General features: G+C 45.8%; 1 protein-coding gene across 1 annotated transcript; it reads left to right on the forward strand.

Moving 5' to 3' along the window:
- The first annotated feature begins 6 nt into the window (after nt 1–6).
- ndufaf2 (NADH:ubiquinone oxidoreductase complex assembly factor 2) lies at nt 7–15302 on the forward strand. The gene is made up of 4 exons (XM_053869840.1): nt 7–182; nt 11927–12016; nt 13686–13726; nt 14948–15302. The coding sequence occupies exons 1-4, from the start codon at nt 68–70 to the stop codon at nt 15185–15187; spliced, it is 486 nt and encodes a 161-aa protein (XP_053725815.1). The 5' UTR covers nt 7–67; the 3' UTR covers nt 15188–15302.
- The last annotated feature ends 322 nt before the right edge of the window (nt 15303–15624 follow it).

Raw genomic sequence — 15624 nt, forward strand, 5'->3', positions numbered from 1 at the left:
CGGACGGCTAATGACAGGGGACACTTGAACAGCGAAGGGACAACAGCGGTTCTTTCGATCAATAAACATGATCAGAATCGCGGCTGCGTTTCGGAGAGCGCTCGGCGTCGTACGGGAACAAGTTGGGACAGATCATTTTGGGAACAAGTACTTTATTATCCCCGAGCAGAAGACATGGACAGGTATGTTAAGATAAAGGCAACAGAAGTCTGCATAACAAGGATGTTTAAAAGCTAACACTCGGTCCTTTGATGTGGGGAGTACCTCTCTTAACACGCTGCTGTTTGTACGGCCAGTTGGTTATGACATGACAGGAACATGAACGTGTCACTGCACCAATGAGTCACTAGATGGCGCTACCGGCCCAATAAGCGCCGATGTGTGGTGGTTTATTGGTATATATATACATATATACCAATAAACTATATATATATATATATATATATATATATATATATATATATATATATATATATATATATATATATATATATATATATATATATATATATATTTGTGAGGACATTTTGGCTGGTCCTCACTTTGTCAAGCCTCATGTTGAGGGTTAATACTTCAGGTTACAGCTAGGTTATTATAATTGGGTTTTAGTTTGGTTACGCGTAAAGGCTAAGTTCATCCATTTGTTTTAGATGGTTAGGTTTACAGTGAGAGGCTGTGTGTGTGTGTGTGTGTGTGTGTGTGTGCGTGCGCGCGCGCGCGTGGTGTTATTTGGCCAGTTTTGGTCAATGTTACTGTAATATTGTTGCTGTGGTCAGTAGACACTATCTTCATGACTTGAAAGTGAGATGGATGGATGAATGACAGATTGAAGCCCGTTCTCTTTTCAGGGCTGTGAAGTCATTCTCATTATAAGAAAAGGGAGTGTTGGCGATTTGGTTTGTGAATCGTATGTGAGTGTAAGGTAGAAAGTTACTATTATAACTTGCAGTTAAAGCCTGCTACACTTAGCAAAACTCAAATCACTTTCATTCGGTGGATCACAACAAACCGAAAGCTTGACTCCTTCCCTGGAATAAGGATTTAGAAGGAGGTCATATATCCCTGCTGAGACATGGCAACAGTCGGCCATGCAACGCCCAAGCCAAGCACTAGAACTGTGTCATCAGGCTGCTCCATTGGGGGGTGTAAGTGGTGTCCTTCACACCATCTCTGACAGTTAGAGGGCGACAGTAAGTCCTCATGGGTCTTGCAGACTTAACACCCCGGCGTGCTGTGAATTCTCCAGCTCAGTGTCATCCCCTCAGAGGTTCCTCGGGAGATATGTCCTGGTTAGGAGGATGTCACGGTGAACGGCCTGATAATGACCCACCTCAACAAAGACGAGTAGAATTGATGGTGTACTCACATGGAGGCCTGTTCTTCATCCAAGGATGTCAGAGGAGCGCAGAGTAGAGTGATGATAGAAGCTCATTTGGCTGCTTTTGATAAAACACTAGGGAATATGCATATGTGTGAACATGTGAAGGTCAATCTAAGAGTTTGCTGCAAATTCTGTTATCATATAGAGGTCGGCTGCTTAACTTGAATCTGTGGATCAGCTCACAATGGACTCATTTTATGAGAAGACATGGGAATTGTGGTTCATAAACTCAATCTGAGGCAAAAATAACCAGGAATTAACCAAAGTTTGTGATGGTTAACTACCACAGAGTTGGCCTGAGAGTCATTTATTCACAATGCATAACTTCAAGTATTCAAAGGCTTTTAGTAGGTTCACAGTATTTTCTTAAGAGAAGGCGCTAATTTCTTACGTATGACAAGTGTCATATGTACTGTACATGGTTAGAAATGTATTTCAAGTAAAACCTTCAAGTGTATAATCGGCCAAAATGGAAGCCCTGTGTTTCACTTGGCACAGTCACAACAATATCATGATGAGTACAAAAGATTTTCAAGTCACAGTTTAGCACTGATGTCACTCCCTGCACTGGTGAAGTGTCAGTCGTCTGCAAGCCGGAGCAGACTATAGAGGTGGACTCAGAGCAGTTACTTGACTGCGACAGTGTTACACCTCTAAACTGTTTGATGTTATTGTGAAAATCACACTGCAATTGTGGCTGAAAAAGGTGAGAACTTTGAAGCAAAAACCTAAAAAGAACCAGACGTGTGAAGGTGTTGAGGTTTTGTTTATTCTGAGTCTACAGCCTCGACGGGCGCATGTTTTACTCCAGATCTGAAGTTACCTTTGGCTGCTGTTGTGTTGTGACTGATTTACAGGAAGAAAAATGACAGGATGATGGTGCTTTGCTCTGTTGCTGCAGCCCTTTATTTCTTTAAATTCTCCAGCTGCTTTGGGACCATCCTTGGGCAAGTAGCCTTCATCCTGACTTGGCTTGACTTTGTGCTTCACCCTTTCTTTCCCCTCTGCAGTTTGTGCGGAAACTTGCGCCCACCTCATATTTATAATTCATTACAAGGCTGCTCCTCCACCCCTGGCTGTCAGACTATTCAAATGAGACATCACCGAAGCCCATTTCCCCTGCACGCTACAGGCTACCCTCCCTCCGTCCAATCACACTGACTGACACTCTGGCTCCTTGGCCTCCGGAAGGGGAAACAAAAAATGTCGAAAAATGTCAGACGGGTACAGATTTCACCATTCATAATAAACAAATAGATGTATTATGCACATGTTTGTGTCGTCCTTTTCTTACCACTCACCCGTTCAGCCTCTTGGAAATAAAGGAGATGCATTATTCAGGCCATATGTCTTGCTAAAGCGAGCTCTTTTTGATCTTAAACTGATAGGCCAAGCGTGGGCTCGGGGCCTTAAGGCATGGACCGCAGGGCTTTCACTGCTGCACACGAGTAGTGGTTGAAGTAGGGTGAAGAGTCGCTCTCCTCTCTGCTTCACTTACTTTTTCCATTCATTTGCTCATCCCCCGTGCTCGGTCCAGCCTTCTCTACCTTTATCCATGCTTTGCTGCTCCCATTTTCTACCTCTCTCAGTCTGTTAACTTGGAAAAACTGGGGCATAAGCAATCCTGCGTGCGGTAGTGTATGTACCAGAGCTCGGATATTTGCGGGGAAAAAGGGACTTGTTGTTTCATGTTGTTCTATTCATCGTGGATATTTCTCCTGACACTGATCCCTCGGCTTTCTTTTGTAGAAGCCGAGCGACTTCAGAGAGAAGATTGTGTAGGGCTGGGTCCGTCTGAGAACTTTCTATCCTTGGTCTCCACGGAGGCTGCTGCTCTTGTGTCTGCCTCGTGCCTGAACTTCATGAGAGAGCGAGAGTCTTGGCCTTTAGATTCACTGTCGAGGCCCGCTCGCTTCTGCATCCCAGAGAGAGACCTATGCTTCAGGCTGCAGAGCCGCGGCGAGGGTTGTTTATTTCAGGGATTCAAGGGGACGCCACTGGCAATCTGGCCACCGGTCTTTAGAAGGTCTTGATGTTGCCCCCATCAAGCACAATATGGAATCTATATTCCTCTCTCTTCCAGTGCGTGTCAGTCCCCCAGGCCCGGCTCTGTCTTCCACTGCATGGGGCGCCATGTCATGCAGCCCAGATGAAAGAAAGTGCTCTGTGGATGGGCTCATTCGTCTTCAGCAGCGGGCCAGCTTTGACGCCTGCCTCCTCTTTTTATTTAGGAAGAGAGGCGCGCTGACATTATCAGCTGCTGCAGGCACATTTGAAAATAATTGCCTGTATGATTGCTATTTTTCTTACTGCTTTGAGGATGTGTAGCCTTTGTCTTGGAATCAATGGCTGCTCGATACTGGACAGGGGAAAGGCAGTTTCCTTTCATGTCTCAGTGAAAAGGATGTATTTTTAGAGCTATTCATTTTTAGCAGTGTGTGCCATGCAGTTTTAATCTATTGGTCCTCCACACTGAGTGGAGAATGGAGGGGATTTAGAGGTTCTACTGAGGTACGCCACACTGTTGCAGAGAAAAGACACATCGACTCGCCTTCCTATCACAACCGCTGCTTCCTTTGTCTATTATTTATTGGATTCTCCCGCTCTGTTCTATCAAGTAAAAACTGAAGAGGCCTCAGTTCTGCTATTTCAGGATGGGTGACCCAAGGGACCGTGGAAGGCGTGTGTGTGTGTGTGTTTTGCTACTAGTAAGTACATCTTTGTTTGTGTTTGTGTGGCATAATACCTCCATATGCGTCTGCGTTGCATTGGAAAAAAAAAAAAAAAAGAAAACTCAGAAAACAGTATTTTCCTCCCTCTTCATGCCCTAGCACACTTAACACAACAACAGATGGCTGTGTGTCATCAGAGCGTTGATTCAAGCCGCATATTTCCACGGAAAGAGTCGCTGCGGAGAGAGACGAGGGTCCAAATGGCTGTTTATGCTGCCACCAGCCCTTCCCCTGGGTGCGATGAAGGAAGGTCTCTCCTACAGTAGGACACCGTGTTGGTGGTTTCCAACTGTTATGTCCGGAGCAGCTACAGTAAATCATGTTAATTGGTCAGCAGCTTTGCGTTGCATGGGGTTTAAATGAAGGTTGTTTAATCATTTATAGAGATCCAAGTGAGTCGCGCTCATCTTGCTGCATTGTGGCTGCCAAGTGTTTGTATGTGTGCGTGATGGAACATCATAGGGTGGCTTAACTACTTAATTAAAAAGGCATTTGAAAAGATAGACGCTGAAAATGAGATACAGGCACATTTATTTCTTATGGAGGCACATTAAAATTGGGCCAAGATCCAGTAGCTGCACTTTAACCACTTGGCAGGCTTGTTCAAATCCCCCTGTATAAATGACCCGGGTCTGAATATTCATCACACGTCTGCGGCGGTAGATGAGACTGTAAAGGATGTTTTTTTTTCCCTCTTGCACCATGTTGTAAGATGAGATCATCCTTACATTGTATCACCAGCCCGACCAACCGTATCACAGATCAGAAGTTTTGTTATGAAGTAAAGAGAAGTGAAACAAGTGGAGCGTCACAGTCACATGAAACTTGATTCATTTTGGTGGTTTGATGTGGTTGGTGGTTGATATATATATATATATATTATATTGTCAGATAAGATCAGATTCTTTACTAGTCCAGCGTGTGTATATTCCAAAAATGTACAGCCGTAAAATAAGAAAATAGATTACAAACAAGAGTAGCCAAAGAATTGTAAGAGAACTTCAACTTCCAAGTCACAAATTATATTTAAAAATGTGGGCAGAACATATTTATTTTAGCACTTTCTGTTGTGAAGTCTGACGGCAGCAGGACACTTTAGCCTGCAGACACTTTCACATAAGACAACATACGTCGAATTTCCCCCGCCACGTTGCATCTGTTTTGTCGTGTTGAGGTTGCATCATCTTCACAAACAAAAAATTGACGCTCTGTACTACCCAGTGTAGGTGTGCAAAGACATACCACAGCAAAGCCATACCAGGTATTGAAGAAACTTGGCGACAAACCCAAAACATTGGCAGCCTTTCCCCGAGGTGTGATGAAACTGCAGAACCCCACTGGAATATAACCCCTTCTGCGTTTGCCCATTTCTAATAAATCTACATTGAAATGTGTTCATCCATGTTATTCCACTACAAACAAACCAAAGCAACCGACTACATAAGCTCTGGCATTCCCTGATTTGAAACAATCAAAGACCTATTATCTCAATGTAATGCTCAAGAAAACAGGTTGGATGGAATGTTTATTTACCACATTTCAAAGTCACACTTGTATACTTTCTTTTGTACCTTCTCGTTGACAATCTGGCAACCCAATACTACAGATTCTCTTGACGTAAAGCTATAGGTTTATGGTGCTTTTTGAATGTGCTGCTCCCCAGGCACACAGCTTTTTATGCAGAGCTATCTGGCAGATGCATAAGGTATTTTTATTTAAATAGGAATTTGACAGGCCTGTGAGCCCTCGAATATCACGCCACTGTGTCAGCTGGGATTGGCTTCAGCACCCTGCATACCCAGCCATATTCATGATACGAACTCCAGAATTAATGTAATATTCTTTACAGCTGTTCGTCCACCGTATTCCCACAGGGAGGCAGCAAAGTGTCCGGATAGCTGAACCATATATTCCTAACTTGAGGCATGCAGGAAGTCCACATTGAAGAGAATCACAACATGATAGAGGAGAGATACAGTGTATGTGCGTGCTTGAAGTGGCAAAATCTTTTGACCTTTGTGTTGACCTTGTGTCAGAAACGATGTGGCACGTACTGTAAAGCGACTTCCTCGTGCAAGCCTTCCTTCATTGCGGAACATTTTAATACACCTGACAGGGAAGGGGAAATAAAAAGCCAGAAGTAAGGCAGGAAAGATAAGGCCGCAGACGGTAGAGGTACAGAAAGTGAGTGACATAGAACAAGGGGGATGCTGACATATGGGGTGAAATTATAGAGTGGGGGAAGAATGGGAGTGAATGGAGGGTTTCTGACAGAAAGAGGGTGAAATGAGTGGGTGTAACAGGCAGACAGACCGAGGGGGAGAGCGAGAAGGTGGAGGTAGGTTAATGGAGGGAGAGAGTAGGGGAAAAGAAGGGGGTTGGATGAGAGTGATGGAGGTGAATAGAAAGGGGTGGACAGTTTTGTGCCTGGACATCACACACACACACACACACACACACATATAGGCCTCAGAGGAGCCAGAGAGGGAGGAGGGCATCCACATCGCTTCACAGCCTCACAAAGGATGCTGACTTCCTGGCTCGCCAAAGTCCTGACTGAAACCCATCATCCAGGGCAGAAAGTTCTCCAGGGTGGCTGGTCTTAAGTGACAAAGGGCTTTATAGATTCCCTTCTGTCCTCAACAGTGCCTGGTTAGTCACAAGTGACACGCTGGGGAAATCAGTCGTCTTTTCAGCATGTTGTTGCTTCTATTAAAATGATGCTGTGTTGTGCCGTGAGTCTCTGAAACCTCAGTGGGATCAGCAGCAACAGGGACAAACAGAATGAGGACTGAAAAACAAAAAACCCAACAGCAGCGACAGGCCTACTTTATACATAAGCTCCTCCCCTCACCAGAACTGATGCGAAACAACGGCTGGCCTTTTCCCTCTAAACCTATTCTAGCGTTGCATGGCTCAGGGCTAATGGGTAACCATGGTTACAGGCCTCACATATCCCTTCCATTTTTCTGTAAAGCGATTGGAAGCAAAGAGAGGGAGAGAGCTACCTGGTTGCCCTGGTATCACTGATGCTTATCGGATCACTCCATCTTCATAAAGCTGTCTATTACCATGCACCCATTGGTTCCTCGCACCTCTCCAGCTCTCGGCTCAGCTGGAAAGAAATCAGCGAGGCTCAATCCAGGCTGATGGTTTCCCTGCTTCAGGACTTCTTTGTGTTCCAGCGCAGTGTCAAGCCTAAATCTTCGTGCTTTATCTTCCTGAGCTCAGAGAGGAGAAAGCCTCCCTGATTAGCGGGAGAAGGAGGGCTGGGGGTTGCCAGGTTTTGTCTGCGTGAGATCACGCCTGAAGTTTCTCCGGTCCTGTGGAGAGGTCGAGACTGGGGCGTCGGAGAACCGGCAGCAGTGAGAGAGAGAGAGAGAGAGAGAGAGAGATTGTTTGTGGTGCTCTTTGTCCATGTCAAGTGTGTGTTTGCCTGTTCCCCCGACACCTACTTGTGTCATCAGAGAGAGTGCGGGGAGGATAGCACGCTGAGAGGCAAAGACAGCATAAGACACCCGGAATGACATTGTGGAGGTTAAAAACCTCTTAGGTCGCCCCCAGCGGTAATCACCTGGGAGCTGGCGTGTGACGTTGGGGGTTGCGCGCGCGTGTGTGTGTTGAGGCAGGTGATAGAGTTTAACAGTGTGTGTTCAGGGTTCAAAGAGCTGCCCTCGGAGCGCATCACATCTTAGTTAAAAAAAAAAAAAAAATGGCAAGGATAGGTGTGCCTGGCGTCTGATTGGCTTCCTCCCCGGCTGCCACGGCAACCCAATCTTGCTCCTCTGTCTCCTCCCCTTCCTCTCTTCCCCTCCCCCTCCGCATCCACGCTCACAGATGAGTTGCGCTCAGACAGGTGAGATGACTTATGAATATTTATGTTGTGGGATTTCATTCCTCCAGCCGCTGGCCCCTCCCCCTCTCTAACGCAGTGCTGCGTTTGTCCTTCACGCTAAGAGGAAGCGCCCTCTCTCCTGTCCCCCAGGTTAATCTGCCTGCTCTCTAGCCAGTTGTCTGCGCATGTGTGCAAATGTGTGTGTGCGCTCACATTTGACTGGTAAGGAGGTTCTACCATTGACTGATGACAAGGTAGAGCTGTCAGAAGGGGGCCAGTAAGATGGAAAGCACCTAACACCCTTCATAGCTCCTTCTTACAGGGTGAAAGCAGCAAAGCGAAAGCACTCAGCTCTGATCTGTGAGACGGAGAGATGGTTTACCGCCGTTTATCTTTGTTAAAGCGCTTTTTCTTCCCGAACCACAGTCACGTTTTACCATAACTACCAGTGCACAATCATCGGACGGGATTTCCTTTGTTCGCATGTGTAAATTTAAACTTGAACACGCAGCTCATTTTATGATTGTTAGACCATTCATATTTAAAGCTCTGCATTACCATTCACCCTTGAGCGAAGCATTTACGATTAATATTAATATAGGTCAAACTTGTACCAAATGATCATCGGACAGGAATGCTAATGTGGCTACAGAGGAGCGAAGCAACGCACATTTTGCCTTGTTGTGTTTTTAATATATACTGCACAGCGAGCGCTACTAAAGTGTCAGATAGTTTCTGATGGTGAAGAAGTTAGCATTGGCATCACCTCTACTGTTGTATTAAAAACATACAGGCTTTTAGCAAGGAGGGCGTCTGGGCGTCTGCAAAACATGAAAAAATGGACATCCAATTCGTGACCGTATTTTGACCGCCAGATTATGCTGGTATATGGCCATGGTCGAGAATCTGGCATCCATTTTTTCTCATGTTTGCAGACGCCCAGACACCCTCCTAGCTAAAAGCCTGATACATGTGGATTTAAAATGAGAAAAACCCGGAGGTAATCTAGCTAATAAAGCATGGTCCTGCCTCACAAACTTGACTGTATACCCTTAAACAAAGGCACCACATGCCCATGAGAATATTAGTTTGTTGTCGTATTTACACATCACAATGTCAAAGAAAGTTTGCCGCTGTTAACGTGATTAATATGAGCGCGCCGTCAAATAAATATCACTGCATATTGTTTTTTTTGTTTTTTTTAAATGTTCTGCAGATGCTCGGTTGCTTCCATTTCTTATTTTTTTTCTCACAGCGCTTGGATGACTGACTATGAAAGCTGCTTCATTAAGAAATAAAACAGATCTATAGATAAATTGGTGGTGACAGTAGTCATTAGTTACAGGCAGCCCCCTGAGCTGAGAAATCACTATTGTAAACAATGTGCCAGGCTGCCAGCCAATTCTGTCACGCAACATAATTGGGAGAAGGTGAAACGCAGAGTGTGCAAGTAAGCGGCAGTCACGAGATTTCCTTTAGTTACTGCGGTCGTCTTTCGGCCTATTTCCTAACTCTTACACCAGCCGCGGCAGCGTGCGCACGGTGTGTTGTCGCTGCAAAAATGTCAACTTTCCTGTGAAGCTATCAGTGTGAGCCTTTGTTGGTCCTGAAAGTTCCCCGGTCTCTCATTACTGTAATGGAATATCTTTACAGCAGGATTACCGAACAAGAACTCGATGACCAAAATGAACTTTCTCCATAGGTTTCTCCCTCGGAGATAGGGTGAGGAGCTCAGCCATCCAGGAGAGGCTGAAAGTAGAAGAGAAGCCAGTTGAGGTTGTCATGGTGTCTTCTAAGAAAGTTGTACGTACAACAAAGGTTTTACTGTTATTGCATTTTTACTACCATCTTATTATTGCACTAAAATATGGAAGCTTAATAAAGTCCATGGAACAGAGCCCACACTTCTTTTATAGCCGTGGTTTGTTCTTTTTTAACATTGAACACGTTTATGCTCTGTTTCTTGTATGGATATTGTTTGTTTTCGCTGGCAGTAGAGGTGCCATCAAAATGTTATGGTAATGTTGGAGACATTGTTAACCTACTGATCTCAATGTACATTTTACTGTTGGAATGTTGTTATCCAACAATGTTGTTGTTGTACACCACCACTGCCCCAAACCGGTCTTAATATTGAAATATTTCGATTTTATTTTATGTAAATGTTCCTGGTTATTTTCAAATAGTTTTACATAAATCCACCGTGACCATGACCCGTGAGGTTTCCTGCAGTTTGCCTGCATCACAAGTTACCAAGAGAGCAAGCCTCACCCCAATTAGAGTGACAAGGCCCCTCCCATCGTGCAGGAGGTGGGAGGATCAGCCCTTTTTTCCATAAATATATGTACATACAGTATTTGTTATTCAAATCCAGGGATGAAAGCTGCCGTTGGAGGAGCCAAGTCGTGCCACAAAACCAGCAAGACAAGCGACGAACCATGTTTGGAGTGTGACCGAGTCAACACAAATGTATAGGCAGGAAAAAAAGGGCTCCCTTTCTTTATGCGCATTAGTTCAGCATTAGCTGCAGCTAAGCGTGTTGTGTGTGGGGGGCTGTATCATAATTGAAGCGCTACAGCCACCCACACCCAATGCAAATATGGCTAGGATCTGTTTATAATTAGCATACCTGCTAAAAGTGAGTATTGCCTAGAGAACGCAGCTGCTGTTGGATGGTTGAGTTTGACTATCAAAGGTGGTGCTTCTGAGGAAAGTGTTTTGCATATAAATTCATGTCGACAAACAAAAGGGTCAACGCCAGCAGAGGCCTGTGTCAGGAAAGGTGGCTGTGGTTTTGTGTGGAGTGCGTATCCGAACGCTAGGGCTGGCGAGGTGAAGCCAGTGAGGCCCTTTAGTGCCAATCTAGTGGGAGTCACAGCCATTCTAGCCTAATTAGCTGACCTGATTACGACCGAGGCTGAGAAGGAAGGGTGGGGATCTGCAGCAGGCGTAATTACAGAGGCGCACGTGCATGAAGAGTTTTGTTGTTGTTGTCAAAGTAAATAGCCGTGCTAAGACAGGCGCGGCGGCGGCGGCCACGCGGCACCCCCGTCCTGCAGAGCGCCATCATTCATTCATGGCCGAACCGGAGCGATCTGTTATGGCTGAGGTAAACATTAAGGCCATCAGTCTGCAGCGCGCGTAGAGGTGGTTGCCTCCATTTGTCCGTGTCCAGTCAGCTGCGGAGAAACGGTGATGGAATCCTGACAGATTGTCTGTGTTTTGGAGCGTGTTGTTTTCCTAGCCCATCCATTTTTCTCCTCCTAGCCATGTTTGCCATGCATCATCACTCTCCTCCTCTCCATGTCTTTCTTCTTCTACTTCCTCCCTGCTCGCCTCATCCTTTCTCACAGGGGTGGGAGGAGATAGACGGACACCCGCTCTCTACCTGGAGCTGAGTAGCATCCACCTGAAGACACAGCCCTTTGTGCTGCGTGCCACTCCGGCGCTCAGCTGCAGCCCATCTTCGTGTCATTGTGCCAGCCAAACTTGTCTAATCAGCACATTCGACCAAAATAATTGGCGGCGGCCTTGCTGCGAGCGAGCGTGGTGCTGTGTACAGATAGGCAGAGCTGTACTTAATATTCCGTACAGCCCGTGCCTCCCCTGTTCTCTGTGATATCTGACCTCTTTTGTCTCCTGCGCGGCTTGATGTTGATTTTGGAGGGCATTGTTAGCCGGAGCGCTGCGATTGGAAGAGGTAGGCAGTGAGGGGGGCTCTGGTTGGACGAGTTCAAGGAAAGCTGATTTGCATAAAGGCTTAGCCCAGATTTGGAGCCACTCAGCGAGATCTGAGGAGAAGGGCCCGAGGGCCACGAGGTAATCATCCATGGCCTGTCACAGCGCCGTCATTCCTCTGTGTATTTATGTGTGTCTGTCTGTGTCGGTGCAAGGATTTGTTTATGTTTAAATCATTTCGGTCTCACTCCTCTATCTGCCTTTTTTTTGTACTTTTTTTTTTGTTGTCGTTGATTCTAGGAAGGGTTGTCCGTGCCAAGCGGATAGTGGAGGCAGCCAATCCAACAGAATTTGAATATATGGAGGGGAGCATCCCGACTGAGTGGGACGGTGAGTGCGTGCCGCGGCGTTATTGTCACTTTGTTGTCATCGCTGGAGTAGATAAATGACTATTTTAACAGAGCGGAGCGCAAACACACAACAAATAGAATGGGGGGGAAACCACTTCCAGGCTATTGAGTTCCAGGCTTATCCACCAAGGGTATATCCTTTTTTACAAGATGGGGGTTGGGTGAAAACGTATTCACCAGTTTATCAAAGACACCTTCTGCTCGTGTTATACAACCCAACCATAAAATAATGTTTTGAATTTCCGACAACTGGATACAAACTGTTCCCTGTGTCTCAGACTGGCTTTATCCACCTTAAACCCCTCATCCTGCTTCGCCCCATCCCTCATGCATTTTCATCAGCATGCAAATAAGAAAGGGATAAAAGAGGCCCAGAATCCCTACGCTAGCTGGAGGAAGAGTTCGACAATCCCTCTCGCTTTGGCTTCTTTTAACCTGCTCCGCTGTGCAGCCAGCTCAGCCAAAATAGAGCTTCTTATGAAGAAGGGGAAAAAAGATGATAGACACTTCTGCTCAGGAGGAAGGAGAAGGACAGGGGTATTGATGGGGAATGACAGAGCGTGCTTTCAAATTCAAAAGATCAGAGCAGATCCATGCTTTCACTCTGGGATGCAGCATCAGCGGCCCTGCACGGCCTACACAGAAGCTACAGCCTCGCTACTACAGCACAAAAGATCAGAGGCTTCCATACTGCCGCATCTATAAGTGTATATCACTATCTCTGCAGGTGAACTTGCTTGTGTACTACACAGATGCCGTCAACATATAAGGTCCCGACACCATACTTGCCATCTTTACATCAGTCCCTCGAGGAGATATGTATCATAAACGAGTCCATTTACGCCCGGGAAGTGTTTGAAATACTTCCATCTATGGACCTGTTGATGTGCATTTTCTGACAGTGGAAGTGGCTCTTAGCTCCGCCCACATGGCACTTTTTCAAGAAACAAATCTTTTCAACGCTAAACATGGCAGGATGTTGTGTCTGCGGAATCCACAGAACTCTCACTGATGTTCTACGGGTCTGGGAGTGTTTTGTTAGGTTGACCGACAAATGTGCACCGCAGTATTTATGGTGCCAAAATGCATCATCACTGTTTACAAACTAATGGGTCGATTGAACAGAAAAGCATTCAGAGAGTGCCGACCTCCATGATTTTTTCCCCCAGTATTATCGTCCTACATCTATTTTATGTACAAAATTTCTTACCTTTCTCGAACAACACATTCACACATTCACCAAGACGTCAAATAGCAACTATTTGTCAGTGGGCCATTGCGTTGAATGTTGACAGCAAATTCACCATTTCACATTGCATGTTCACGCGTGTTTGAGTGGAGTTTGAATGAAACCCATTCCTCCATTTTGGAGTTACTTTGCAGACAGACATTACGTTATAAGGGGGTAACAGTTGATAGCGCTCTATTGCGCTTTATGGGGCAAGATGTCTTACTACATACCAAAACATGTGTGCAGCCTAAAGTGGAGTACAGTTTCCAGATGATGTTTTGCAAAAACTCTGGCTCAAGTCCTGCAAAAGTTGCACCGTGGAAGCTGCTGCTCATTCTAAATATGACTGTGAGTTTTATTTGCACTGTGTGTTTGTGTGGGCGCACTTACTTTCTTCTTGTCTTTCCTCCTCCTCCAGCTTGGATCCGAGGCAGACGAAAGGAGCCCCCCTCCATGGAGGTACGTCTCCCCGCAGCCTCCCTGCTGCGATGATGGTTGGACTCTAGGGGACTGGTTACAAGGGAGAGAAGAAGTGGAGATGGAAGAGAAGGCTTTGAGTCGATTTATCTCAGCGTCTCTCACTGAAACCAGGAACTTTGGGGGACAGGTGTTAAAATAAACAGCAGCTGATGGTGAGATGAAGAGCAAAGGCATCCTGTGACACCATGTCCTAGTTAACTTACTTTTCCCAGCATCTCTGCCTTTGTGCTTTATTTCTGGCAGCCTCCAAGAATGTGATGGCGAAGGAGTGTACTTTTTCCCTCTCACTGGGTTTATGGCTCTTTAAATGTGAGAATGCTGGAAATGTTTTGGCCAGTGAAATGTGGGTCTATAGGAAACCCCTTGGAAGTCCAGCACAGCCCCTCCTCTTCCCCTTTATATCTCTGCGTCCTGTCCGCCTGCCAGTGGCCAATGCCATCCCCGGCCTCCAGTGCCAGAACATTCTATTCCAATTTTCTGCCTTGTGTCCCAATAGCAGCCATCGACAGCTGGACTGTGTTGATGTGGCCAATGCTCCACTCCCAGCACATTACCCAACCCCTTGTCACGCTGCCTCTCTTCCCAGTCCAAGTCGACATAAATTGATTGGATTAAATCCTGTCATTAACAGGCTGGAAAAGCAGCTCAGTATGTTTGTCTCCCTCCCCAAAGCGTCGGCTTTTTGGCCATGGCTCTACCCCTCTCTTTTCCAGTCGGTCAGTGCTGCCAACATACAGCAGCATTATGCCCAGTGCTCCCTTCACTTTTGGCTGCCCATGTGACAGAAAGGCTAACATCACTGGACACTGGCTGTGGCTCAAGTGCCTAACTTTTCCACCAACGTTGGACGATTATTGGATGAGTTCAAGTTTACTGATGAAGTTGGAGAACGTCTCCGGCTACATACCTATACACTGCCTTGACGTCAATGAAACCATTAGATGCAAATGACGTCTTGTTCGAAACCAAGTAGTAAAAACGTGATTGTTGGATTACTTTTTTGTTGCCCTATGTGGGTTGCACCCATGAAAATCTGCCCTGTGTAAGAGCCAATTCTGCTTTACTCCCTTCAAATCTGTAAGAGAATTAGGGGTGCAACCAACATATAGGTGCTGATGCTAAACACAGCTGTCTCCCTCAGCAAGTTGTTTAGTTCCATCATATAACACGACTGAACATGTGTGTTTGCTTCCCCTGCAGGAACTGATGAGGAACGAGCACAACAGGGAGCAGGTCAAACTCAGAGCCAAAGAAGTTGAGGAGAAAGACAAGGTTCTACAAACTAAAGAGATAGAGGAAGGACTGGTGGCATCGTCGCGGACAGTGGCCAAAGGTCACGCATCCGCTGCCAACTTTGGCAGAGAAGAGATCAGCGAGGAGCCCACAAGTACTGCAAACACATTTCAACCTGGGTCCTGGGTGCCGAACCCCAAGAAATAAACCATTCAGCCTTTTAGGCTCCTGGAGATCTGACACTTCATAGAGTTCGATGACCCCGGTGCCCATGTTCTTTCGATTACATATGTATTCTGTTAATAAAGTGATTAAACACTCAGCAGATTATAATGTTGTGTCCACAACATAATCTCTAAACTGGATTGTATGAAAATCAAGAACCATCACGGACTGTGCTTTATTTATTCCACCCTTGCGTGTGAAGTTTCAGTTGTGCCTATGTAATGGTGATATCATCGCTACTTTCAGAGAATAACCTGTTGCAGAGATGATATTAACTGTCCAATCCTCTGATAGTGCCTGTGCTGGTGATGGATGTGCAGCTCAATGCTGAATCATAACTTGTAATGTGATATTGATCACCACTTAGAAGTCCTCTCACTTGCATTACAGCGAACAGCGCAGTTCCATGAAGCTGAATG

Source organism: Synchiropus splendidus, chromosome 7, assembly GCF_027744825.2.
Source record: "Synchiropus splendidus isolate RoL2022-P1 chromosome 7, RoL_Sspl_1.0, whole genome shotgun sequence".
NCBI classification, from domain to species: Eukaryota; Metazoa; Chordata; class Actinopteri; order Syngnathiformes; family Callionymidae; genus Synchiropus; species Synchiropus splendidus.

What these genes read in the sequence shown, in the direction of transcription:
- ndufaf2 (XM_053869840.1), top strand. Translation starts at nt 68, where the DNA reads ATGATCAGAATCGCGGCTGCGTTTCGGAGAGCGCTCGGCGTCGTACGG. An exon ending in CGAGCAGAAGACATGGACAG is followed by an intron (nt 183 to 11,926) that starts GTATGTTAAGAT and finishes CGTTGATTCTAG; the next exon opens with GAAGGGTTGTCCGTGCCAAG. An exon ending in CATCCCGACTGAGTGGGACG is followed by an intron (nt 12,017 to 13,685) that starts GTGAGTGCGTGC and finishes CTCCTCCTCCAG; the next exon opens with CTTGGATCCGAGGCAGACGA.